We start from the raw sequence: 26740 nt of genomic DNA, 5'->3' as shown, positions 1-26740 counted from the left end.
TTGAAACATTGAAGTGGTCAGGATATGTTTAAACATATAATAAAGAAATAAATACACGAACATACTAGAACCAGTACTGCACTTTCTAAGCTCACAATCTCCCAGCTCATGGTAAGGCTCCTGTCTCTTCCTCCTGCCAGCTGCTCTCTAATCCATTGTGATGTCTGAGGGCTCAGAACCACACATACAGTAAATGTGGTAGAAGAAGCTGGTACACTGGGCATGTGCAGCAGCTCCGCTCTGTCCCTTACACTGCATGATGTGGTGGCAGCTCTACTGATCATATTACATACCAGTGCTATTGTTGTCATCACTTAAGGCACTTGCCAAGAGGAGGGGGGTTTCCGGGCAACCAGAAACCCCCTGTGTTTGCCTATGAAAAGGGAATGAACTATAGAAGAATTACCCTAAATCCAAGTAATACACCATGCCACAGTCACATGCTACCTGCAGCTGCCAATTGCATTTAATATTATAGTATTTAATGTTTTAAACAGAGATTTTTTTAATCTTCAGACAAAAGTCTATAAATCTGTTATCTGCATTTGTATCTATTCCTGATTGGTATCTGTCTGCCAGGGTTCTGTCTCTAATTGTATTAAGGTTATTTGTATGTCCAAGACAGACCATAATCAGATGGGTATGGGTCAACCCAGTTTATGTAGACAGGCATTGGGTTGACGACGGAAGGTCAACAGACCTTAGGTTGACATGGCTAAAGTAGACAGGGTTGGAAGGTTGACACAAGCATTAGGTCAACAATCAAAAGGTTGACAAGAGTACTACCACTCATACTAATTTTTGAATTTGGAAGTCGGTGTTTGTGGGCGGTAACAAACCGTTTAGCGTGGGGTGCCAAGAAAAATAATAGGCTGGGTGGGAGTGTCGGGAAAAACGCTAGGCGTGCCCAAGATTTTTAGGGGATGGTGTGTGATGTTGCCATTCGCGCATTAATTTGCAAGGAACAATTTGACTCTAGCAGGGTGGGGTCTCCCTGATCGCTGCACATTTGCAGTTGTGCGATCAGGTCTGAATGACCTCTTCACAACGTGCACTCCAGCGAATCATTAGCAACCCCCTCTGTACTCCTCACCGGCCGCATGCGCCTGGATGTGGCCACTGAATGATCTCTTGTTCAGTGTGTATGCATTATATCGTTTGTTCAGGAGTAAAAAAAAAAAAAAAAAAAAGCGTTGACGACATTGCACCGTTTGCAGTGTCATCTAATGCGTGCCCAGCTTTAAATATATATATATATATATATATATATATATATATATATATATATAAAAAATTGTAGAAAAAAAACCCAATGTAAATGTAGAAAAATAAATAAATAATCTCCTATTAATGGAACAAAACAAAGGACCAGTAAAGAAAGGTGATTAGCACAGAACGGTTTGTGCCGCCTCCAGATGGCACAGGGTAATAATGCCAGATTAACGGGTGTAGGAATAATTAGGACAGAAGGCATACGTTGCAGCATGGTTTTGCAATTGTTTCCTTTAATAAGAAATTAGAAAATCTTAAGCTGCTATATACGAAGGAACGTTTCACATTGACACTTTATTTTGGTTTTAAAATGTGAATTTGGGGAAGTGCCTGTCTGTGTGATCCCTCCTCTCCAATACAGAGTGCTGTGCAGCAGCCCAGCACCATCTGACGCAGCTCCAGCTTAATAAGAACACAGGGCGGGTATATTCATGTGGCAATGCCATAGGAACCAGTGACATCACTGAGGCACTTTGTGACCACTAAGCTACATTCCTATCCATATGTAGTCTCTGCCCCAACCATGTCCAGGGCCCTAATTCTGCATGGGTCCATAATCTGAGAGGTTGCAGTTAGACTGCGAGTAGTAACCTGCCACCCAGACATAAAGAATAAACGGTATACAGTCACTAGGTCGACATGACTGAAGGTCACCAGTCAAAATATCAACATGGGGTTTTTCACGCTTGTGTGCCGACAGGCGGTATTTCATGCCTGACCAACCACTAGGGCGCGGTAGGAGAATAAATCAGCGCGATGAGCGCAGCGAGGCACAGAGCCCGAAGCATGGCAAGCACAGAATGTCACGTAAAGGGATGCGGTGATACATTTCGGGTAAAAAAAAAAAAAAAGTGAAAAACCATGTCAGCCCAATGACCCGGTCGACCTTCCTGTATGTCGACCTAGTTGGTGTCTACCCAATGATCCACACCTGAAGAAAAAACCCCTTGCTAAATAGTGAATGGATCACAAATCCCGAAACGTTGAAGAGACTTTGCAGACTGCGCGAGATTGAGGCTGCCACTAATCTGCGACCAATGGGCTGAACGAGGTCGGCGCTGACGCCAGAGACCCACCCTGAAAACACTCGGGCATGTCGGCCTTTTTAATTTACACACTCAAAATCAGGGTTGCCACCTTCCAAACGCCCTGTTTACTCTCAAACCGTGAAAGGGATTGCATTTACGAGCCATAAGCATGTTCTGTTGCCATTTCCCCTCGTGCATGTGTGATGCATACGGTACCCATGCACAGTTGTTCGATCGTTGCTCAATTTGTGATTGCACGGATAAGCGATCCACGCTATATTAGGCCCCTAGACATTAATGGGGGTATTCAATCACCGGCGACCATCTAGCCGTGGGGGAGATGGTCGCCGGGCCCTATTCAATGCTGTCTTCCCCGACAGCATTGAGCAGGGTTGCTCGGCAGAACGAGCCCGACTTCACAAGCTATTGGGCTCCTTCTGCCGAGAACGGCCGGGAAGTGACGAGCTGCTGGCTGCAGCTCGCTTCTTCCCGGCCGCAACTCGCGGCCACGCCCCCTCTCGCTCACAGCAGGCGGGGCATTGAATCCTGCCTGCATGTTAATCGGTCAAGTTCACCGAGAATGGGACAGGGTCACGGCGGTCGAGCTTGCTAAACATTGAATACCCCCGTAAGGCTTATCAGACACTACTGGTGAGCAATATGGAGGAGAAAATACAGCATACTGGGCCCGATTCAGAGTGAATCACAATTTGTGGGTTTAGAGCAGACATGTCCAACGTTGGCCCTCCAGATGTTGTGAAACTACACATCCCAGCATGCTTTGCCACAGTTTTGCTATTAGAGAATGCTAAAACTATTGCAAAGCATGCTGGGATGTGTAGTTTCAAAACATCTGGAGGGCCAACGTTGGACATGCCTGGTTTAGAGCATGCGTACTGTTTGCAGTGTGCATTCGCAGGGGGAAATAGTGACAGAAGAAGCCTATGGATCCTAAATGCGAAGCAGACTGTGCTTGACTGACAGGTGTGGGTGGTAACCACCCGTTTTCTGGGAGTGTCAGAAAAACTGCAGGCATGCCCAATCGGTTTCAAGGGAGGGTCTGTGACATCAGTGCTGGCCTCAATCAACCTGACTCAGTCGCAGATGACCGGTATGGTCAGAGTTACTAACAGTTGACTGATGGTTTGTGAATTGCTTATGGATTTGTGGGTGGATTGCAAATCTGTCTGTCTGGGCGGCGGCTATCTACTCGCAGTCATCCGCAACTTTGCATATTAGTGATCAGGTCTGAATTAGGCCCACACTCAAAATACAATGACAGAAAACCCAAGTCCACGGCATACTGGATGGAAAGTAGCAGTATACATAAAGTTTTCTTTGTTTGAGAATTTGAAAACAGCAAAAAAAAAAAAAAGGTTAAATATTTCTTACATTCTTTAAATGGCCAACATATTGATGACATATCCTTTTTATTGAGAGAACACCATCAATTCTAGACCAACGCCGCATTAACTTCATTTTCAATATCAGCATGCAGCTATTCTTAAGTTTCATGGCACTACAAACTGTATTAGAAAATAAAATATCTAAATATGTTCACAAAGTTTTGTAAAAATTATTTATAGTATTCAAAAATCACCCAAAACAGAACCAACAGAATAATACAGTGATGCGCATTGATCAGAGACAATTTTATGCAGATCGTACGTATAAATCATGGGTGTTTGGGGTGAAACAGCTGGAACGCGGCTGAAGCCATTACAGAACCTCTGTCTGCACATGATGACCAGCAGCCCCCGATTCTCTGCCGCTCCTGGTAACCCACGGTTGTGTGCGGGTGGAATTTTGCATTACAATTGATATATTCAAGATTTGATGAATTAAAGTTTATTCCAGGCACATACAAATCCCATTGTGCTGTTACCTACACCAGTTGGTGCGACAGAGCACTCCTGATTGGACAGAGGCACTCACATTATCGTCCAATGAAAAGGGATTGCTCCTAGTGTTTATTGGCGGCTGATGGAGACCGTCTCACTCAAGTGCTCAATAATCTTTCTAATTTGGCTTGTAAAGATTTGAAGTTTCCAATGGGCGACTGTACAGCAGGTGTTGGGTCCATAGACTGCAGCTCGACTAGATAGCAAGAGATTGCATCCAGGCAGAGTGTGGTAAATCGCCGCCTATAGGAGAGAGGAAACACTATGTTAGCTTCACATCAATGTTTACACACGTGTAAGACTCGGCCGCTATTTCCACTGGTGCCATTATCGACAGCATTGAAGGCAGTTTTCAACAAAAACAGATCCGATTTGTCGGAACCGGCCGTGAATGGTTGAATTCACAGACGATTTTCATCAATCCACAGCTGTTTTCACTTTGCAGACTTTCAGACTCCGTCCTGTCCCAACGAACGAAAACTAGCCCGGATCCCGACTGTTGGGAGGTCCCAACAGTCGGGATCCGGGACTGAATACCACCACCAACCCCCTTACAGTTGGGTTTCAGCAAGGCCTCATTCTGAAATTGGCAGCAAAATAACACAATACTGCTAAAAATGAGAAGACTGCAAGGCTTTAGAGTAGGGGTGGGCAACAAGTGGCACTCCAGATGTTGATGAACTGCACATCCCAGCATGCCTTGCCTTAGTTTTTCTATTTGGCCAAGGTGAAACTGATGCAAGGCATGCTGGGATGTGTAGTTCATTAACATCTGGGAGGGCCGCTTGTTGCCCATCCCTGCTTTAGAGTCTAAACCAGGCATGTCCAACCCACGGCTCTCCAGCTGAAGTGAAACTACATGTCCCAGCATGCCTTGCCAGTTTTGCTATTAGGGAATGCTATAACTATGGCAAGGCATGCTGGGGAGCCACAGGTTGGACATGCCTGGTCTAAACATTCTTTGCTCCCTTTTCAATATTGGATATCATTGGGGAGAGTTCTCAAAACGTCTGTAGAGCGGAGAAGTGGCAAAGTAGAAAAATTGCTCAAGCTGATTGGTTGCTATGGGCAAACTATTTTTTTAACCTTATTCTCACTTTAATTACTATAAAATTTCTTAAGGGCCCAATACACTACAATATGTGTGACCCTTCGCCGATTAAAAAAAATAAAATAAAACAAAACAACTTTCACTTACTGTAAAATCACACAGAAAAAAAAACAGGGGGGGGGGGGGGATTCAAGTGGGCACAAGTTTAGCAAGCAAAAAACCGAGTCGTAACCCATAACATAACATTTTTCAAATAAACAGCAGCGTTCAGTAAGCATGGTTTATTTAAAAAGGCTCATCTCATGTGTTAAGGTGCCCATACACAGTGAGATTTGTGGGTGAGATGTGATACGTGCTCCCCCACACATCCCCATTGCACAGTTAAAAATGTGCTGCACGTACTTTTTGAACTAGCGTGCAATTATTGTAAGGCGTATGGGCACCTTTACAGAACCTGCAGAGTGATCCCAGTAGAGTCAACATAGTGTGGCCTGAGAGGAAGGCTGTGAACTGAACTGTAAGCCCAACACGATGGGCCTAATTAAACATGGATCGCTAATTAGGGAAAAAGCCGTAGTCTGCGATTAAAAAGTCACCAGAAAGAAAAAATAAAACATTCACTGCAACTTTGCTAATGCATTGCAAATAGCAAGTCTAAAAGGTGCCCATACACTTATACAATATGGCAGTGGTTCCCAAACTTTTTTGAATCACGGCACCTAGAGCATCAAAATATTTTCAAGGCACCCCTAGGCCAAATGCTTCTTATCGAGAAATTCAGAAAAAAAAATATTAAATGAAGTGCATTGTGTTTAAATGTCACAGTTATCTGGTGAGGGACAGGATTTGCTCCTGTTTGTCCACATATATTATGATTGGCAGCCACAAGCACTGGTTTTGCCTGGTACATTGACCATAAATAATATGAATTGATCTTGGTCCACCAACCCAAGGCACCCCTGCAAGTGTCCTGAGGCACCCCAGGGTGCCTAGGCACACAGTTTGGGAACCACTGCAATATGGCCTTTTCACAGTGTTTCATGTATGCGTTTTACCTCAGACGGCCTGTCTCCAGCGATGGCCGCCACAATTTTTTTTTTTAACCTGTGGCAGTCAATGGCATCGCATAAGAGACATCCTACGCAAAAGCAGCACATACGGCGTATTGTATCGGAGACCCACCCAAGAACCGCCTTGGCACGCCTGCTTTTTACAAGCGCACCCAGAAAGCACCAGGTTTCTGTCCCTAAACGCTGGCTTCCTTTCAAACTGATCTGTAAACAGATATTTGCAATATGCGTACATGCAGTCATTCCATAAAGCACTATAATGCCAACCCCCCACCTCCCCATCCTTACCTTTCATAGCTGGGCACTCTGCTGGGGTCCTGCACATATCCGGACAATAGTATATGAATGCATTCCAACAGATGTAAAGGTTTCTTCACTCTAGTCCAGTATGGGTCCTGCACATTGTAAGATAAAGTCAACACAAGAAATAAAAAAACAATCATCACACCAATCAGAGTTCTAAAGTGTTTTAATAGGCTAGGCACAGATATGTAGCCCTATGGAAGTAATCTTTGACCCCAGATAACCAGGAGAGAATATCCCATCTCTTCAGGCAGCAGCTACAGTGGCAGGAGTAGTATACACACCTGTGACTAAGATCATTCTCCCTAGGCTGGTATAAATACAGCACACACTGCATGTGACACATCTGTGCAGCGGAGGTGAAGTTGCCGATGAAATTCTTTAAGCGCGGAAATTCTTACCCTTGCTTTGAACAGGTGGTCATAGACTTCCAGTAACTTGGGAACTGGCACATCAATCTCCTGCATAGTTTGCGTTACAAACCCTATATCCCAGTTTAAGGTGCAGACTTGTTGTTCCAGGTACTGTACAAGAAACTCTACAATCACAGAGAAAGCAGTGAACATAAGAATAAAGAAATAAGACGTACAAAGGGAAAACTTATTCAACGATCATACACCCCCCCCCCCCCCCACACACACACACACGTAGTGTGTACCCGGCAAAAAAAGAAGAAAAAGGAATTGGCAAAACCTTGTTAATAGAAACACTCCACAGAGAGATTCTGATGGCTGACTGCCACATCACTATAACAGGGACAGAATACTCCCTGCCACATATATAACCTAGCAATCGTTCTTACCTAGCGGGAAGTAGCGAGGCGTGCTGACGTAGATCCTGCCAAGCGAGGTCATCTTTAGGTTTAACGACTGCATGCGATCCGCTGCATTCATTGCTATGCTGTCGCTTAGTTCTAAAAAGAGACACATTACATAATCTGCAACAGCCACATACAACAAATCCAGACCTTATTCACATAGACTAGAGCAGTAGTCAGGGAACAGTGGTAAATTACTCCAAATGGGGTCAAAATTAAATTTCTGCGGTTAATGGACAGTGGCGCTGCTCAGACACAGCCGGGCATGCGTATGAATCTATATGTAAGCCCGGCTGAAATCTATATATAGATTCTATATGCATGCCCGACTGTGTGTGTTACAGTACTGTAGTGCACAAGGACCTGACGCCGTGCAGTGCATCAGGCCATTGTATATAACACGCTTCCCTGCGTGATGCCCCAGGCCCCGCCTCCAAGTCTGCCTGCTTGTTCAGCAGTCAACTAGTTGCTGCGCCATCTCAGCAGCGCAGAGTCTGTATTGCCACAGCAGCGCCAAATTCTTTTGTCTGGTTATAGGCTTCAAATCAAGGGGGTAACGTCGGCGTATCTAAATATATTTTGGGGTAAAAGGTAAAAAAGTTCCCTGAATCCTGGACTAAAGCAAAACTGTATTATACTACTTTCTTTGTTAGAGAATTTATTAAATATAATAAAAAGTCTAAGTGCCTGATTGCACCTTAGATATACCGGAGGTTCAAAAAGTCCCTCCGCAGAGAGCATGGTCTCTGACTGCAGATCTCCTCTGCAACGGGATACGGTCACTAGGTCGACCCTATGAAGGTTGACATACATGAGGTAGACACATAGAATAAGTCAACATGGTTGGAAGGTCTACATGCATGGTCACTGGGTTTTTTGTTCTGAGCCGACCCTAGCATCCACTACAGCATGGTCGGAGAATATAATAGCATGTCGAGAACAGTGGCACACTAAGGCAGTGTTCCGACTGTCAACCTTCCGGCCCTGTCAATCTAAGCCATGTCAACCTATTTCAGGTGTCGACCTTCATTGAGTCGACCCCTATGACCATTACCTTCTGCATCTATGGGAGGCTAGAGTGGGATAAAGCCAGTGGGACATCAGAGCCACCAGAGACATGAGTGTTTCTCTTTTAATTCATGTAAACAGAGTGTTCAAAATGATGTTGTCCAATTGCTTAGGACGCAGCCACTTAGGAGTATCTGGATACAGGGAGTCCCTCCTATCTGCTGCAGATCAAAGAGCAGTACTGCCGACCTCACACAAAGCACTTTATATAACTGTGCTGATACAACCCTTCTCCAACAGTATATATCAGCCCAGTTATAGTTTTCCAAAGATATAATATTCTGTTAACCTTGGTGTCTCCTAGATAGAATTTGCTTTCTTGAAGTCCAACGCCAAGACCCAGCGCACAAGTCCCGGACACTCCTATCACTCTGCTAAAGTGGCATGAAGGCACATTGCGGTCCTTGGAACCACCAAAAGAACAGATATAAAATGCATCAAGCAAATAACGGATACCTCTTTCAATAATTTCTTTCCACAGATTCTGCACCAAGATCGTATCTGAATGGCCAGCACAGTGAACGATAGCAAGCTTGCACTCTGGAAGGTTGAATGGATCCGCAAACTCTCCGTATAGCTGGGAAACAAAAAGTTTAAAACCTAAAAACATGGAAGGTTCTAGGACTATAAAAAAAAACTAAAATCGGGCTACAACTAGATCATGTACAATAACGATACACTGCAAATCTACCTTTGTGATATCCATTAATTGTAAATCAAGCTGTGCCACAGCATCTTGGACTGATGCATGATGGGAGTATCTTCTGATCAAAGTTTCCTGGATTTGCAGCTGTATCCTGGCAACCTGAAAACACAGATGGCGAACTTGTCATATGCAATAACTTGAAAGATTAGAACATTTATCTGTGACAAGATGAACTTACTTTACCACTAAAGATGTGTGATCCCCTTGCACCCAAGTTATTGCAATCACAAAAACAGTAACCCCAGATGTGGTGTTAAAATCATTAATCTAGACCAGGGCTGGGCAACATAGGCCCTCCAGATGTTAGTGAACTACACATCCCAGGATGCTTTGCATTAGTTTTGCTATGTGGCCATGCTGAAACTGATGCAAGGCATGCTGGGATGTGTAGTTCACTAACATCTGGAGGGCCGGTGTTGCCCAGCCCTGATCTAGACGGTACTGCATCCTTTCCTATTGCCTTCACATTGGCAGAGAGCACAAGACAAGAGAACCACCAGCTCCTTTGTTGCTGTGAAAAGCATTAGGTTTCGAATAATAAAGAAAAAAAAAAAAAACTTATGACCACTTTAATACAGTCAAAGATCAATGAAATAAAGCGGCCACCTCAGAGAAATGCATAGTTGGAACTGCAGCTGACCTACAAGGGGAGAGAATACTATTGAATAGACCAGGGGTCCTCAAACTTTTTAAACAGGGGGCCAGTTCACTGTCCCTCAGACCGTTGGAGGGCCGGACTATAATAAAAACAAAAACTATGAACAAATTCCTATGCACACTGCATATATCTTATGATCTGCCTATACAGGGTGTTCACATGCTTGTACCCCAAGGGTTAAATGCTCATTGCATTCCCAGCAGAAACAGCACTGCTGCCTCCTTCAGTCTCCCACCCCAGCGCTTGCCCATGTCTAGGATCACAAGCGGTGACCGGGAGCTGCTGTACCATCTCTAGTTAGTTACACTGCTCCCCCGCCGCAGCCCTTTCTGCCTCACCTGCCCACAGCACTGAGGAATACACGCCAGCACATACTACCAGCCTGGCGCTGTTCTGCCAAGGCTACCCAGGCCAGCAGCAGCCAGTGGCCACCAGAAAACATGAGGGAGGGGTTGCACCGATGCACTGAGGTAGTGGTGTGCGTTTTTTTTATGTGGCCGCGCACCATTCTTCATGTGGGGGGGGGTCAGGGAGCTTTCTCCCTTCTTACCTCCTGCTGCAGCCCGCCAGACATAAAGCCCAGCTTCGGGGCTGTTTGGCCGCGTACGAAAGAAGGAGCTGTTTCCCTGCCTCCTGCAGATAAGCTACAACTACAGCCCCACCTTGATCTATTGCTTTAGTCACCCAGTCCCTGCCTCCTGCTGCAGCCTGACACACCGCACGTAGGTGGGCAGTCCTGCCCATGGACGGGAGAAAAAGGTCCATGGGAGGAGCTGCATGCAGTCGGGCATGCGCGCAGCCCTCCCGTGGCCATCTTTTTGGTGGAATAAAAATGGGCTGCGGCTGTGTTTGTATTTAAAGGCGCAGGAAGTCCGGCGGGCCATATAAATGTCCTCAGTGGGCCGCACGTGGCCCGCGGGCCTTAGTTTGAGGACCCCTGGAATAGACAGTAGAAGGCTCACAGGACCCGTTTCAGAGCAGGTGGCAATGCCGATGTTTATGCAAATTGGCGATGTTTCTTGTACCGATTTGGACACACAGTGATTGACAGAGAGCTTTGCAGATGATAACAGGGGTGCAGAAACAGAAACGCAGGTATGTCAAGACTGATTTGGGAGCGACAGTCAGCGACTACATCCTTGCACACGGTGAAAATAGCCGGCGCTTTGTATATAAACTATTGTGGAACCACCAAGATATGAAACCTGCATCAGATCCTTAAAAACGTTACATAGAAACATAGAATTTGACGGCAGATAAGAACCACTTGGCCCATCTAGTCTGCCCCTTTTTTAAACATGTTACCTCAAACCATATTTGATCCTTATTTTTTTGTAAGGATATCAATATGCCTATCCCAAGCATGTTTAAATTGTACTACTGTATTTGCGTCTACCACCTCTGTTGGGAGGCTATTCCACTTATCTACTACTCTTTCTGTGAAGTAATTCTTCCTCACATTTCCCCTGAATCTTCCTCCCTCTAGTTTCAGTGCATGTCCTCGTGTTCTGCTGCTCCTCTTCCTGTGAAGAATGTCTCCCACCTGTACCTTGTTAAAACCCTTGATATATTTGAAAGTTTCTATCATGTCCCCCCTTTCCCTTCTCTGCTCTAAAGTATACATATTAAGATCTTTTAGTCTTTCCTGGTACGTTTTGTGATGTAGACCATGCACCATTTTAGTTGCCCTTCTTTGTACAGTCTCTAATGTATTTATATCCTTCAGGAGATATGGCCTCCAGAACTGAACACAATACTCTAGATGAGGTCGTACCAATGACCTATACAGTGGCATTATTACTTCTTTCTTTCTACTGCTGATACCTCTCCCTATGCAACCAAGCATCTGACTTGCCTTCTTCATTGCTTTGTTACATTGCCTACCTGCCTTTAAGTCCCCTGAAATAGTGACACCTAGATCCCTCTCTTCCTCAGTAGTTTCCATTATAGTGCCATTTATACTATATTTAGTCTTTGGATTTTTGCAACCCAAGTGCATGATTTTGCATTTTTTGGCATTAAACTGTAGTTGCCATGCTCTTGACCATTCCTCTAATCTACCTAGATCATCAATCATTTGTTTTACCCCTCCTGGTGTGTCTACCCTGTTGCATACCTTTGTGTCATCTGCAAAAAGGCACATTTTACCCTCAATTCCATTTGCAATATCACCAATAAAGATATTAAAAAGCACTGGTCCAAGTACAGATCCCTGGGGTACTCCACTTGTAACCTTTCCCTCCTTTGACTGTACTCCGTTTACTACAACTCTCTGTTTTCTGTCCTGCAACCATGCTCTTATCCATTCAACTATGTTCGAATCCAATCCCTAGCTTTCAAGTTTATTTAACAGTCTGCGATGTGGGACAGTGTCAAAAGCCTTACTAAAGTCTAGATAAGCTACATCTACAGCCCCACCTTGATCTATTGCTTTAGTCACCCAGTCAAAAAAGTCAATAAGATTTGTTTGACATGATCTTCCCCCAGTAAACCCATGCTGTTTTGGATCCTGTAAATCGCTGGTTTTGAGATATTCTACAACTCTTTCTTTTAAGAGTGTTTCCATCAATTTCCCTACTACTGATGTAAGGCTCACTGGTCGATAGTTGCTTACCTCTTCTTTGCTTCCACTTTTGTGCAGTGGGACTACATTCGCTGTTTTCCAGTCCTCTGGGATTACTCCAGTAGCTAGTGACTGGTTGAATAATTCTGTTATTGGTTTTACCAGCTCCCCTTTGAGCTCTTTTAGTATCCTTGGATGTATCCCATCTGGCCCCATTGATTTATCCACTTTCAGTTTTGAGAGTTCTGTGAGGACTTTCTCCTCTGTAAATGTACTTGTTTCTCCCTCAGTTTTCTGACTATACTTGCAACTTAATTGTGGCCCCTTCCCCTCTCTTTCAGCAGTGAATACTGAGCAGAAATAATTATTAATATTATCTGCTATTACATTGTCCCCCTCAAGAAAACTTCCACTCTCTGTCTTTAGTCTTATTATTCCACTTTTTGTTTTTCTCCTTTCACTTATATACCTAAAAAAAGTTTTCCCCCCTTTACCCACTGATTGGGCCATTTTCTCTTCAGCCTGTGCTTTTGCACATCTGATTACCTTCTTAGCCTCCTTCTGTCTAACAAGATACACCTCTTTGTCCTCATTCTTCTGCGTCTTCTTAAATTCCTTAAAGGCCAACTTTTTTGCTTTCACAATACTTGCTACTTCTTTTGCAAACCACAATGGCTTCCTTTTTCGTGTGTTTTTCCTAACTCTTTTGACACAAAGTTCTGTTGCTTTTAGAATTGCACTTTTTAATTTTTCCCACTTATCCTGCACTCCTTCAAAGTTCCTCCACTCTGCCAAAGAATCCCTTACAGAGTTTCCCATCTCTACAAAATCAGCCTTCCTAAAATCTAACACCTTTGTTTTTGTGTGCGATGAGTCAGTCTCTGGCCAGTATTCAATGAGAAAAATTCGCTGTGATTTCTGGAGAGTTTGTGCTTTTCACGCGGTGGAGAGAGGTTTTTTTTCTCCAAAGGCGAGCCACCCTATTCAATGTGAAATATTCTCCGTCTTTCTAAGTGATTCTCGCCGTCTCTCTCCGTGTAGAAATTCTCCATCTTTTGATGGAGAGCAGGAATGTGAACTTTTAAACTAAAAGGGTGTTTTTTTTAATTTTGGTGTCAAAAAATCAGTTTTTTTTTTCTGTGAAGGGCCATGTTATTTTTATTCATGTGCCTATAGCACATGAATATATATTTAATAAAAAAAAAAATATTTTTTTACAATTTTTTTTTTTTTTACACAGTGCAGCCAGCAGGGGGCCGGAGCGCTCGAGCCGCTCATTAGATATTCATATATTCACTGCACCCGAAGCACGTTCGGGTACAGTGAATACTGGGTCCCCCGCTGGCTATAGGGGGGGGCAGCCTGTGCTGCCTGGGTCCAGGGGAGCCCTGCTCCCCTCCCCATATCCCCTGCAGCAGCCAAGAGAGACTTTAATCTCTCTTGGCTGCTACGTCCCCCGGCTCCCTGACAGCTCCCTGCCGCGGACGCTCGTCCGCTGCAGGGGTTAAGACTCGCCGCGAGTGGCGGCGAGTCTTTAACACGTTGAATAGGGGGAGCAGGAGGCTCCGGAACACGGAGAGTGCATGGCGAGAGAAAAAAATCTCTCGCCATGCACGGAGAAAATTTCTCATTGAATACTGGCCTCTGTCTTTATTTTGAACCATACTGCTTGATGGTCACTGGATCCCAGGTTTTCACCCACATTTATGTCAGATATTCTGTCACCATTTGTAAGTATTAAGTCTAATATTGCGTCCTTACGAGTGGGCTCCCTCACCAATTGCTGGAGGGATGGCTCCTTGCAAGGAATTCAGCATGTCCCTACTTCTGGTGGAACTTGCAACAGGCAGCTTCCAGTTTACATCAGGTAGATTAAAGTCTCCCATGATTATCACCTCTCCTTTTAATGCCATTTTATTGATGTCCTGCAATAGGCTCTTGTCAAGTTCCTCTTCCTGACCTAGTGGTCTGTAGATCACCCCTATACGAAAAATCACCTTCTCCCCTGTTTCTATGGTCACCCAAAGGGTCAATACTTTGTATTAAGGTAGTCTTTATACTTTTTTTCACATATATTGCAACCCCTCCTCCAATTCTTCCCATTCTGTCCTTCCTAAATAAAGTATATCCTGGTATAGCTATGTCCCAGTCATGATTTTCATTGCACCATGTCTCTGTAATAGCCACAATATCCAGTTCATCCCTTGTCATTATTGCAATTAGTTCTGGGATTTTATTTCCTAAGCTTATAGCATTTGCACACATAGCTCTTAAAGTTGTGTTTGTGCTTCTCCTGCTGCTAGCTATGTTCATCTTTCTGCCTATATCTATTCGGTTTTGATTGGTATTATCTTTTGTTGCAGTGGATAGGCTTCCTGTTCCATTTTCCTGCTGAGACAATACCTCTAGGTTGGGGGAGCAGATTTCTTCATTTGGTTCACTGCCCCCCTCTGCTAGTTTAAATAGTTGCTTATGAAGCTTCCAAACTTCTCACTTAATATTTTCGTTCCCCTTGAAGATGGGTGCAGGCCATCACTTTTATATAAGGCTCTGTCTTGCCAGGTAGCTTGACTTTGACCTAAATATCCAAATCTCTCCTCATTGCACCAATTCCTTAGCCAAACATTGAAGTTTCTGATTCCTACAATGAAGGAAACACTTGTCCAAGTTCTAGGTTTATATTTACTAAATCGATTTTGGAACAATCTCAAATCGATCATAAGGCCACCATCCACTAGGGCAAGGTATCACATGCGGATCCCTGCCAACTCACCAGACAGCTATATTGCACGTGTTACATCCTATGTGGTTCTTTCGCTAACTATGTATCGTATGCGATCCAAACAAAGACTACAGGCAGCGACAAATATTCATGGCAGCCCATAGGATCTGCAATTGCAGGGAACGCACCTCGCATCGCAACAAAACAACATGCGATGTGATGCAGCAATGCATCGGAATCGTGTTAAAAGTGGCCATATCACACTAGCGGATGGCGGCCTTTAGGCTTCCAGGGCCAACACACATACATTATTATACATATGAATCATGTTAGTAAGTTTGTGTTTTACCCTTGCAAGCCCAACGTCGATTGGGGTCAATTTGAAATCAATCCAAATTGATTAAAAAGATCGACCTTCTGTAAATATACAGTACCCCCAAGAGTTGATGGCTCTGGATACTTTTCCCGGTTGTCCATCCCCAGCACATGGGAATAGGGAGATCACCACCCACCGCAGAAAGAGAAAATTACCAAAAACAAACAGATATAAAAATGGGTCCATTCCAGGAGCCAGGCAGGTGTAGGAGGAGGAGATAAAACAGCTCAAAGATTTTTAAAGCGCCTCCAAACTGAATAAATTAGAAACCTTTACCCATTGCATAAATACAATACATTAGTTTGATTGTGTAGCAAGATGATCCATCCCCATGGCCCTGTGGTCTTGATGCTACATTACCTCCATTTTCTCTTCCAGCTCATGTAAGAACTCCCCATCTGCAGCCAGGGTAGACATGCCAGACGAGCTTTTAGCACTCAAGATGGCTCTAGAAATATACTCAATCCTCTGTTTCAGAGAGATATCAGCGCTGGAAGGAGAGAGACCACACCATTTATTAGAAAAAAATTTGTCCTGAAGAACAAGTGAAATATCCATATTATATATTTTGGACAGTACTTCGAGTACTACGTCCCCATTATCCACAAAGCCGGACGCCCTACCTCTGCTTGTCTGCCAGCTTGGCCACAACTCTTGCAGCACTGCTGAAATTCCGGTTCTTCTCGTAATATCTCCACAACAAATCCATGTAGCGCACAGTGTTCTGCTCCAGTTTGGACATCCGCACCAAATGAGGCTCCAAGAACAGAGAGTTCAGCTGCGGAATACAACAACGGTCATGTGATGTTCCGCATATCATTTACGTGAAAATCAAAAAAGGTCTTCCCTCTACAATAACCTACATTATATATTGTTTACACAGCACAGTGCAGAGAATGGCCCCTTACATTACAGCCTTAATTCCCAGGCACATACATAGGTGGATATGTACATATAGGGCAGCATAGACCGTGTAATGGTTAGCATTGGGTTCGATTCCCACCATGGCCCTAACTGTGCGGAGTTTGTATATTCTCCCCATGCTTGTGTGCTTTCCCTCTGGGTACTCCGGTTTCCTTCCACAATCCATATTATTATCAACAACAACCTATTATTTTTTGTATCTGGAACGTTTGTAGCATGCAGCAGAATGATCTATACACCAACGCCACACAGATAACACCCTGGTTGGAAATAGAATGCACAACCCCAGAGTTGCGAGGTAACAATGCTAGCCACTGTGGAACTGTGCTGCCATTACGTAGCCTCCAAAAAAGAACATAAAGCTGTTGTAGGTGAAGTAGCCAACAATAACAGCTATTATCTGATCGGTTTCCCTCACCTCCAGCAGTTTGTCTGTGAGATCCGCTTGTATAAGCCAGTTGAACAATGCGATGTTGAAGAGTTCATCTGTAGAGCGCTGAGCCAGGCGCAGTATTTGCTCAAACTGGAAACAGATACAGATAAAAGGTGTTAAGTGAATTCATTGGGCTAATTCAGAGGATGTAAGCAATGCACACACTAATAAGCTGAGCGGATTCGGTATGAAATCCCGACAGATGGTCAAAACCCCGACGTGGTCAAAATCCAGACATTTAAAATCCCGACAAGGTCAAAATACCGACATATAGAATGTAGACAAGTGTAAAAGTCAACATGACTTTCGGTCGACAAGTCGACATGGGTATTTCAGTTTTTTTGCCCGACTGTCGACACAGTCCACATGGACACAGTTGGAAGTCAACCGCAGCCCCTCGCATCGCTCGCTATGCTTCTGGCACAGTACACTATTTTATTCTCCAGCCACGCCCTAGTGGATGGTAGGGCATGAAATACCGCCTGTCGGCACGTGTCAGGTAAAAAAACAGTGAAAAAACCCATGTCGACCTCGCGATCTGTCGACCAAAAGTCATATTGACTTTTTCACCTGTCTACACTCTATATATCGGTATTTTGACCATGTCGGGTTTTTAACCCCTTCCCGACATTTGACGTACATTTACGTCATGGCCGGGAGGTACTTCCCGACACATGGCATAAATGTACGTCATGAGTTTAAACTGTCACTGCGTCTCGAGACGCAGTGACAGAGGGACGATGTCTGCTGTCCCTGACAGCAGACATGTCCCTGCATGCCCAGGGGGGGCTGCGATGTCGCCCCCCCGTCGGCGATCGCTGTGATTGGCTGTTCAGTGTGAACAGCCATTCACAGCGTTTTCCTGTGTTACCAGCGAATCGGACGCTCGGTAACACAGGTGTCAATCACCGCCGGGCGTCAGGGGGCATGAGGGGGTCATCGGTGACGATGACACCTCACCCCACCCTCACCCCACCTGCCCCCAAGGCTGTGATTGGTCCGTGGGACCCACGGACCAATCACAGCCAAGGCGCGACATTTAAACTGACGGTGACTGCGCTGCAGACGCCATTCCGGTCTGGAATAGCGTGCAGAACGGTCACCGTGCCTGCCTGCCGTGAATACCGACCTGATCCTTGCTAATACTTACCTGATCCTTGCAAATACCTTACCTGATCACCTTATCACTGCTTGTAGCGTGCTGGACGCTTCCTGGATCTGACTTCCTGAGACTTCCTGCTGCTGCTGCAGTGTGATAGAAAGATAGAGAGATAGAGAGAGAGATAGAGAGAGATAGAGATAGAGAGATAGAGAGAGAGAGAGCTATATTTTGTGTCTGCTACCCCCCCTTTTTGGGGGTGCAGGGGTTTTCTATATATATATAACTGTCAGTGCTGCTGCTGCAGTGTCATACAGTGATAGATAGTGATAGATAGTGATAGATAGTGAGAGGTAGAGAGATTTGTGTCTGCTACCCCCCCTTTTTGGGGGTGCAGGGGTTTTATTTTATATATATAACTGTCAGTGCTGCTGCTGCAGTGTCATAGAGTGATAGATAGTGATAGATAGTGAGAGATAGAGAGATAGAGAGAGATAGTGACAGAGAGTGATAGAGAGTGTATATTTTGTGTCTGCTACCCCCCCTTTTTGGGGGTGCAGTTTTTTTTTATACATATAACTGTCAGTGCTGCTGCTGCAGTGTCCTAGAGTGATAGATAGTGAGAGATAGTGAGAGATAGAGAGATAGAGAGAGATAGTGACAGAGAGTGATAGAGAGTGTATATTTTGTGTCTGCTACCCCCCCTTTTGTGCTGATCAGTATATCTGTGCTGATCAGCAACTTTTTGGGGGCGCAGAGGTTTTTTTTTTTATATATATACCTGTCAGTTGCTGCCAGTTGCACTGTCAGTTGCACCAAAGGTTGTGCACCTGCTGTCCCTCACTGGTAATCAGTGTCGCATCACTGATCACCTTTTTTTTTTTTTGTGAGTGCTGTGGGGTCTTTTTTTAATTTTTTTTTTACACACACTGATTTTGTGGGTGTCCTGTGGCCACTGTGCGCCGATCAGTGACGTACATCACTGATCAGCTTTTTCGGCACAGGGTTGATCAATTTTTTTTTTTTTTTTTGATCAGATTCCTGTTGCCTTTGAGCGCTGTTCAGTGACAGACGTTACTGACCAACATCTGTGCTCAATTTTTGGCGCAGGACCTTTTTTTTTTTTTTTTAACCCCTTCAATTTTTTATTTTTAACCCCTTCATTTTTTTTTTTTTTATTGGTATAAAGTATTTTTTTTTTTCTGCACCACATACACACTACATACCCCCCGGATTGAAATAAAGTTTGTACCCCCCCCTACACTATACACGTGTTGAAACATTTCACTACCAGTAACACAAAAATAAAAATGGCATCCCAAATGTCCTCCCAAATGTCCTCCCAGTCATCCAGGAGAATGTATTCAGTGGAGGAGGCATATGCCATGCTTGCCTCTGACTCTGACACAGGCAGTGATGCAAGCGGGGAATTTGAAGGATTCGTCTTAAGCTCCTCTTCCTCCTCTGGTGATGAGGGACCCCCTCAAAGACGCCCCCGTAGATCAGCTGAGATTCCCCCCCCCAATAATTGATCTAGTATGGACCCCACCACCAGACAATTTTGAGCCCCAGGTTCCTGAGTTTTTGGCCATGCCAGGAATCCAATTTGATTCCACAGGTCTCAGAGAAATTGACTTTTTCAAATTATTTTTCTCTGATGATTTTATAAATTTAATGGTGGACCAAACTAATTTATATGCCCAGCAGTTTATTGCTCAAAACCCCACGTCATCATTTGCTAGGTGGACCCCTGTAGATGCAGTAGAGATGATGACGTTTTGGGGTCTGGTGTTTCATATGGGCATAGTAAAAAAGCCAGAAATTAGGCAATATTGGAGTACAGATGTTCTGTACAGTACTCCATTTTACCGTATGGCCATGCCCCGGACTCGATTTGAGACAATTCTTAAATTTATACATTACACCGATAATGCACAGTGCCCACCCAGAGATGATCCCACCTTTGACCGGCTATTCAAAGTCAGGCCGGTCATTGATCATTTCAGTGCCAAATTTGAAGAGGTGTACATCCCTGAAAAATTTATTTGTATCGACGAGTCCCTTATACATTTTAAAGGAAGGGTTAAATTCCGCCAGTACCTTCCCAGTAAGAGGGCAAGGTATGGCATAAAAATGTATAAACTGTGTGAAAGCACCTCAGGGTACACCCACAGGTTTAGGGTTTATGAAGGGAAGGATTCAAGAATTCAACCGCCAGAATGCCCCCCCTCCCTCGTAGGTGTTAGTGGGAAAATTGTCTGGGATTTAGTGCACCCCTTCCTGGATAAAGGTTATCACCTCTATGTGGATAACTTTTACACTAGCATCCCCCTGTTTAAGGCCCTTGGTTCAAGAGGTACAGCAGCTTGCGGTACTGTGCGCAAGAACCAAAGAGGCCTCCCAAAAACGCACATTGCCCAAGTAATGAGAAGGGGTGAAAGCAGGGGAATATGCAACGAAAATATGTTGTTGGTCAAATATAAGGACAAGAGGGATGTCCTTATACTGACAACAATTCACGGAGACAGTACCACCTCCGTCCCTGTACGAGGTACCAGTACCCACACCTCCAAACCTAATTGTATCCTGGATTACAATAGGTACATGGGCGGAGTGGATCTTTCAGATCAGGTACTGAAGCCGTACAGTGCCCTGCGGAAAACAAAAATCTGGTACAAGAAGGTGGCCGTGTATATCATCCAGATGGCACTGTATAACGCTTACGTGCTATTCCGTTCTACCGGCCAGAGGGGGACATTTATGCACTTTCAAGAGGAAGTCATAAAGGGCCTAATATTTGGGAACCAGCAGGCAGAGGGCCCCAGTACTTCTAGTACTGGCCCCCGTATTGTACCAGGGCAGCATTTTCCTGATGAAATCCCCTCCACTGGAAAAAAGGGCAGGACACAAAAAAGGTGCAAAGTTTGCTATAAAAAGGGAATAAGAAAGCAAACTATTTTCCAGTGTGACACTTGCCCCGACAAACCCGGCCTATGTATAAAGGAGTGTTTTAAAATATACCACACATCTATGGAATATTAGGTTCATAATTTCACCGTGCTTCGGGGGTCTTGCTAATGCCACATAGCACCCACCATTCATTCCACCAGAATCTGAGCCGCAAAATCCAAAAATCACTCCTTCCCTTCTGAGTCCTGCCATGCACCCAACTGGTATTTTTTGGTCACATGTGAGGCATTGCCGTACTCGGGAGAAATTGGGGCACAGATTTTGGGGTACTTTGTCTCCTTCATTCCTTGTGAAAATGAAAAATTTTGAGCCAGAACTGCATTTTTGTGTAAAAAAATGTAATTTTTCATGTTCACTGCCCAGTTTTATCAAAATTGGTGAAACCCCTGGGGGTTTGAAATGTACACTATACCCCTAGATGAATTCCCTGAGGGGTGTAGTTTGCAAAATGGGGTCACTTGTGGGGGGGTTCCACTGTATTGGTGCTTTGGGGGTCTTGCTAATGCGACATAGCACCCACCATCATTCCACCAGAATTTGTGCTGCAAAATCCAAATATCACTCCTTCCCTTCTGAGTCCTGCCACTTTTTGGTCACACATGAGGCATTGCCGTACTCGGGAGAAATTGGGGCACAGATTTTGGGGTGCTTTGTCTCCTTCATTCCTTCTGAAAATGAAAAATTTTGAGCCAGAACTGCATTTTTGTGTAAAAAAATGTAATTTTTCATTTTCACTGCCCACTTGTATCAAAATTGGTGAAACCCCTGGGGGTTTGAAATGTACACTATACCCCTAGATGAATTCCCTGAGGGGTGTAGTTTGCAAAATGGGGTGACTTGTGGGGGGGTTCCACTGTATTGGTGCAACATAGCACCCACCATTCATTCCACCAGAATCTGTGCTGCAAAATCCAAAAATCACTCCTTCCCTTCTGAGTCCTGCCATGCACCCAACTGGTATTTTTTGGTCACATGTGAGGCATTGCCGTACTCGGGAGAAATTGGGGCACAGATTTTGGGGTGCTTTTTCTCCTTCATACCTTCTGAAAATGAAAAATTTTGAGCCAGAACTGCATTTTTGTGTAAAAAATGTAATTTTTCATGTTCACTGCCCACTTGTATCAAAATTGGTGAAACCCCTGGGGGTTTGAAATGTACACTATACCCCTAGATGAATTCCCTGAGGGGTGTAGTTTGCAAAATGGGGTCACTTGTGGGGGGGTTCCACTGTATTGGTGCTTGGGGGGTCTTGCTAATGCGACATAGCACCCACCAAAATTCCACCAGAATCTGAGCTGCAAAATCCAAAAATCACTCCTTCCCTTTTGAGTCCTGCCATGCACCCAACTGGTATTTTTTGGTCACATGTGAGGCATTGCCGTACTCGGGAGAAATTGGGGCACAGATTTTGGGGTGCTTTTTCTCCTTCATACCTTCTGAAAATGAAAAATTTTGAGCCAGAACTGCATTTTTGTGTAAAAAATGTAATTTTTCATGTTCACTGCCCACTTGTATCAAAATTGGTGAAACCCCTGGGGGTTTGAAATGTACACTATACCCCTAGATGAATTCCCTGAGGGGTGTAGTTTGCAAAATGGGGTGACTTGTGGGGGGGTTCCACTGTATTGGTGCTTGGGGGGTCTTGCTAATGCCACATAGCACCCACCAACATTCCACCAGAATCTGAGCTGCAAAATCCAAAAATCACTCCTTCCCTTCTGAGTCCTGCCATGCACCCAAATGGTATTTTTTGGTCACATGTGAGGCATTGCCGTACTCGGGAGAAATTGGGGCACAGATTTTGGGGTGCTTTGTCTCCTTCATACCTTCTGAAAATGAAAAATTTTGAGCCAGAACTGAATTTTTGTGTAAAAAAATGTAATTTTTCATTTTCACTGCCCACTTGTATCAAAATTGGTGAAACCCCTGGGGGTTTGAAATGTACACTATACCCCTAGATGAATTCCCTGAGGGGTGTACTTTGCAAAATGGGGTGACTTGTGGGGGGGTTCCACTGTATTGGTGCAACATAGCACCCACCATTCATTCCACCAAAATCTGTGCTGCAAAATCCAAAAATCACTCCTTCCGTTCTGAGTCCTGCCATGCACCCAACTGGTATTTTTTGGTCACATGTGAGGCATTTCCGTACTCGGGAGAAATTGGGGCACAGATTTTGGGGTGCTTTTTCTCCTTCATACCTTCTGAAAATGAAAAATTTTGAGCCAGAACTGCATTTTTGTGTAAAAAAATGTAATTTTTCATTTTCACTGCCCACTTGTATCAAAATTGGTGAAACCCCTGGGGGTTTGAAATGTACACTATACCCCTAGATGAATTCCCTGAGGGGTGTAGTTTTCAAAATGGGGTGACTTGTGGGGGGGTTCCACTGTATTGGTGCTTGGGGGGTCTTGCTAATGCGACATAGCACCCACCAAAATTCCACCAGAATCTGAGCTGCAAAATCCAAAAATCACTCCTTCCGTTCTGAGTCCTGCCATGCACCCAACTGGTATTTTTTGGTCACATGTGAGGCATTGCCGTACTCGGGAGAAATTGGGGCACAGATTTTGGGGTGCTTTTTCTCCTTCATACCTTCTGAAAATGAAAAATTTCGAGCCAGAACTGCATTTTTGTGTAAAAAATTTAATTTTTCATTTTCACTGCCCACTTGTATCAAAATTGGTGAAACCCCTGGGGGTTTGAAATGTACACTATACCCCTAGATGAATTCCCTGAGGGGTGTAGTTTTCAAAATGGGGTGACTTGTGGGGGGGTTCCACTGTATTGGTGCTTGGGGGGTCTTGCTAATGCGACATAGCACCCACCAAAATTCCACCAGAATCTGAGCCGCAAAATCCAAAAATCACTCCTTCCGTTCTGAGTCCTGCCATGCACCCAACTGGTATTTTTTGGTTACATGTGAGGCATTTCCGTACTCGGGAGAAATTGGGGCACATATTTTGGGGTGCTTTTTCTCCTTCATACCTTCTGAAAATGAAAAATTTTGAGCCAGAACTGCATTTTTGTGTAAAAAAATGTAATTTTTCATTTTCACTGCCCACTTGTATCAAAATTGGTGAAACCCCTGGGGGTTTGAAATGTACACTATACCCCTAGATGAATTCCCTGAGGGGTGTACTTTGCAAAATGGGGTGACTTGTGGGGGGGTTCCACTGTATTGGTGCAACATAGCACCCACCATTCATTCCACCAGAATCTGTGCTGCAAAATCCAAAAATCACTCCTTCCCTTCTGAGTCCTGCCATGCACCCAACTGGTATTTTTTGGTCACATGTGAGGCATTGCCGTACTCGGGAGAAATTGGGGCACAGATTTTGGGGTGCTTTTTCTCCTTCATACCTTCTGAAAATGAAAAATTTTGAGCCAGAACTGCATTTTTGTGTAAAAAAATGTAATTTTTCATTTTCACTGCCCACTTGTATCAAAATTGGTGAAACCCCTGGGGGTTTGAAATGTACACTATACCCCTAGATGAATTCCCTGAGGGGTGTAGTTTTCAAAATGGGGTGACTTGTGGGGGGGTTCCACTGTATTGGTGCTTTGGGGGTCTTGCTAATGCGACATAGCACCCACCAAAATTCCACCAGAATCTGAGCTGCAAAATCCAAAAATCACTCCTTCCCTTCTGAGTCCTGCCATGCACCCAACTGGTATTTTTTGGTCACATGTGAGGCATTGCCGTACTCGGGAGAAATTGGGGCACATATTTTGGGGTGCTTTGTCTCCTTCATACCTTCTGAAAATGACAAATTTGGAGCCAGAACTGTATTTTTGTGTAAAAAAAATAATTTTTCATTTTCACTGCCCAGTTGTACCACAATTGGTGAAACCCCTGGGGGTTTGAAATGTACACTATACCCCTAGATGAATTCCCTGAGGGGTGTAGTTTGCAAAATGGGGTCACTTGTGGGGGGGTTCCTAACTTTTAGCATCTTATGGTGCCTAGAAACCTACATGGTGCCTAAAAAATAATCTCATAAAAAGGAGGCTCCAAAATCAAGTAGGTGCTCCTTCTATTATGAAGCCTGTGGTTTGGTCACCGTGCACACTAGGGCCACATATAGGATATTTATGAAAACAAAAGAATTGGGGGAATCAATTTTCAGTCACATTTCTCTAGTAAAATGTACTGTGTTCCTTAGAAAAATGTATTAAAATTGCAAATCTGCAAAAAAAAAGAAATTTTGAAATTTCACCTACACTTTGTTTTAATTCCTGTGAAACACCTAAAGGGTTAACAAACTTCCAAAATGCTGTTTTGAATACTGTGAGGGGTGCAGTTTTTTAAATGGCATCATTTATGGGGGTGTCTCACATACAAGTCCCTCAAAGTCACATCAGAACTGAACTGGTCCCTAAAAAAATCAGTGTTTGAAATTTTCTTGAAAATTTGAGAATTTGCTATTCATATTTGAAGCCTCCTAGTGTCCCAAAAAATTAAAAGGAAGTTGAAATAATGATGTCAACATAAAGTAGACATATGGTCTATGTTAGTTATTCACTATTTTGAGTGGTAAGATTATTTGTCTCACAAGCAGAAAATTTAACATTTTGCAAATAGCTAAATTTTCCATTTTTTCACGATATTTTGGTATTTTTCACAAAAAAACACAGACTGTATCGACCCAAATTTACCACTAATTTGAAGTACAATGTGTCACGAAAAAACAATCTCAAAATCACTGGGATAAGTAAAAGCAAAAAAAAGTTATCCCCACTTAAGTGAGACATGTCAGATTTGAAAAAAAGGGCTCTGTCAGGAACGCAAAAACTGGCTCTGTCAGGAAGGGGTTAAAATGTTGAAATTTTGACCATGTCGGGATTTTGACCGTCTCTCAATAGCTGTCGGTATTTTGACTGCATCCCAGCTAAACACACACTGATGCGACAGACATTCGTTCTGATATTGGAATGCAAGCCCTTGAGCACAGATTCTGGGTCAATACTAAAATGAGTAAGGAACAATCATGTTTTGTCCTTCATAAGCATAATTAAGGTCCCTAGCTATATACTAGGTGTACAGCACAGTAAACCTAGCGTCCGCCGGAGCATGCAATTACCTGTACACACTGAAGGCTGTAAGCAATTTGTCGTTACGAAGCAGCTAATCTGCCCAATAACGCTCCAGTGTGTACCCAGCTTAAGACCAAACAAAAAACAAAACAAAAAAATACCTGCTAAGCCGGCTGCTTTTTACAGAGCAATATCCCTCAATTTTCCTCTACTTATTTAAAATGTGTTATATTTGCATTAAATGCTTCTCTGAATCATTAGGGTCCAGTGTTCCCCCATGGATTCAGTCTCCTTAAGGACATTAGGACTTTAAATATTCTGAAGTATTCCCCTCCACTGTTTTAACCTGATGCCTAAAATAAGGGGGCAGCATGTTTGTTCCACAAGATTGGCCTATAGTAGTCCTCGGAGTGAACTATTCTTTAAATTGACTTTTTCCAGCCCTCTTTCTGATGTACAATCACACATACACCAGCACTAGGCCCTTGTATGGCTCACCGCCCACCAGGGCCGTCTTAACAGCAGTGTGGGCCCCTGGGCAAAGCAATGCACTAGGGCCCTTACCCATTCTCCCCTCCTAGGGGTGGGGGGTGCTATCAGCAGCAGCTTTGATGTCCCACGGGTGGCAAGGGGTGCTCGATCTACCATTCAACATGTAGGACCTGGAGCAGTAACTTCTGCTAATTACTCCTTTACTGCACAGGTGGTGGGAGGGTGAACACTAACGTGTCGAAGGGGGCAC

At 44.1% G+C, this 26740-nt stretch overlaps 1 protein-coding gene across 1 annotated transcript in view; it reads right to left on the bottom strand.

The window, feature by feature from the left end:
* Window positions 1–3713: 3713 nt before the first annotated feature.
* Window positions 3714–26740, bottom strand: part of NUP155 (nucleoporin 155) — a 49974-nt gene continuing 26947 nt past the window's right edge. The window contains exons 26-34 of the mRNA XM_083154586.1: window positions 16878–16982; window positions 16159–16313; window positions 15896–16025; window positions 9202–9315; window positions 8967–9087; window positions 7428–7538; window positions 7027–7163; window positions 6611–6717; window positions 3714–4444 (exon numbers count right to left, since the gene is read on the bottom strand). Coding sequence (XP_083010712.1) covers window positions 4300–4444; window positions 6611–6717; window positions 7027–7163; window positions 7428–7538; window positions 8967–9087; window positions 9202–9315; window positions 15896–16025; window positions 16159–16313; window positions 16878–16982 — 1125 coding nt within the window. The 3' untranslated portion in view covers window positions 3714–4299. The remainder of the gene's footprint in view (window positions 4445–6610; window positions 6718–7026; window positions 7164–7427; window positions 7539–8966; window positions 9088–9201; window positions 9316–15895; window positions 16026–16158; window positions 16314–16877; window positions 16983–26740) is intronic.

Source organism: Crinia signifera, chromosome 1 (genome assembly GCF_055691185.1).
Source record: "Crinia signifera chromosome 1, ASM5569118v1, whole genome shotgun sequence".
Taxonomy (NCBI): Eukaryota; Metazoa; Chordata; class Amphibia; order Anura; family Myobatrachidae; genus Crinia; species Crinia signifera.
The sequence above is the reverse complement of the archived record's forward strand: the minus strand, read 5'-3'. Positions and strand labels throughout refer to the sequence as shown.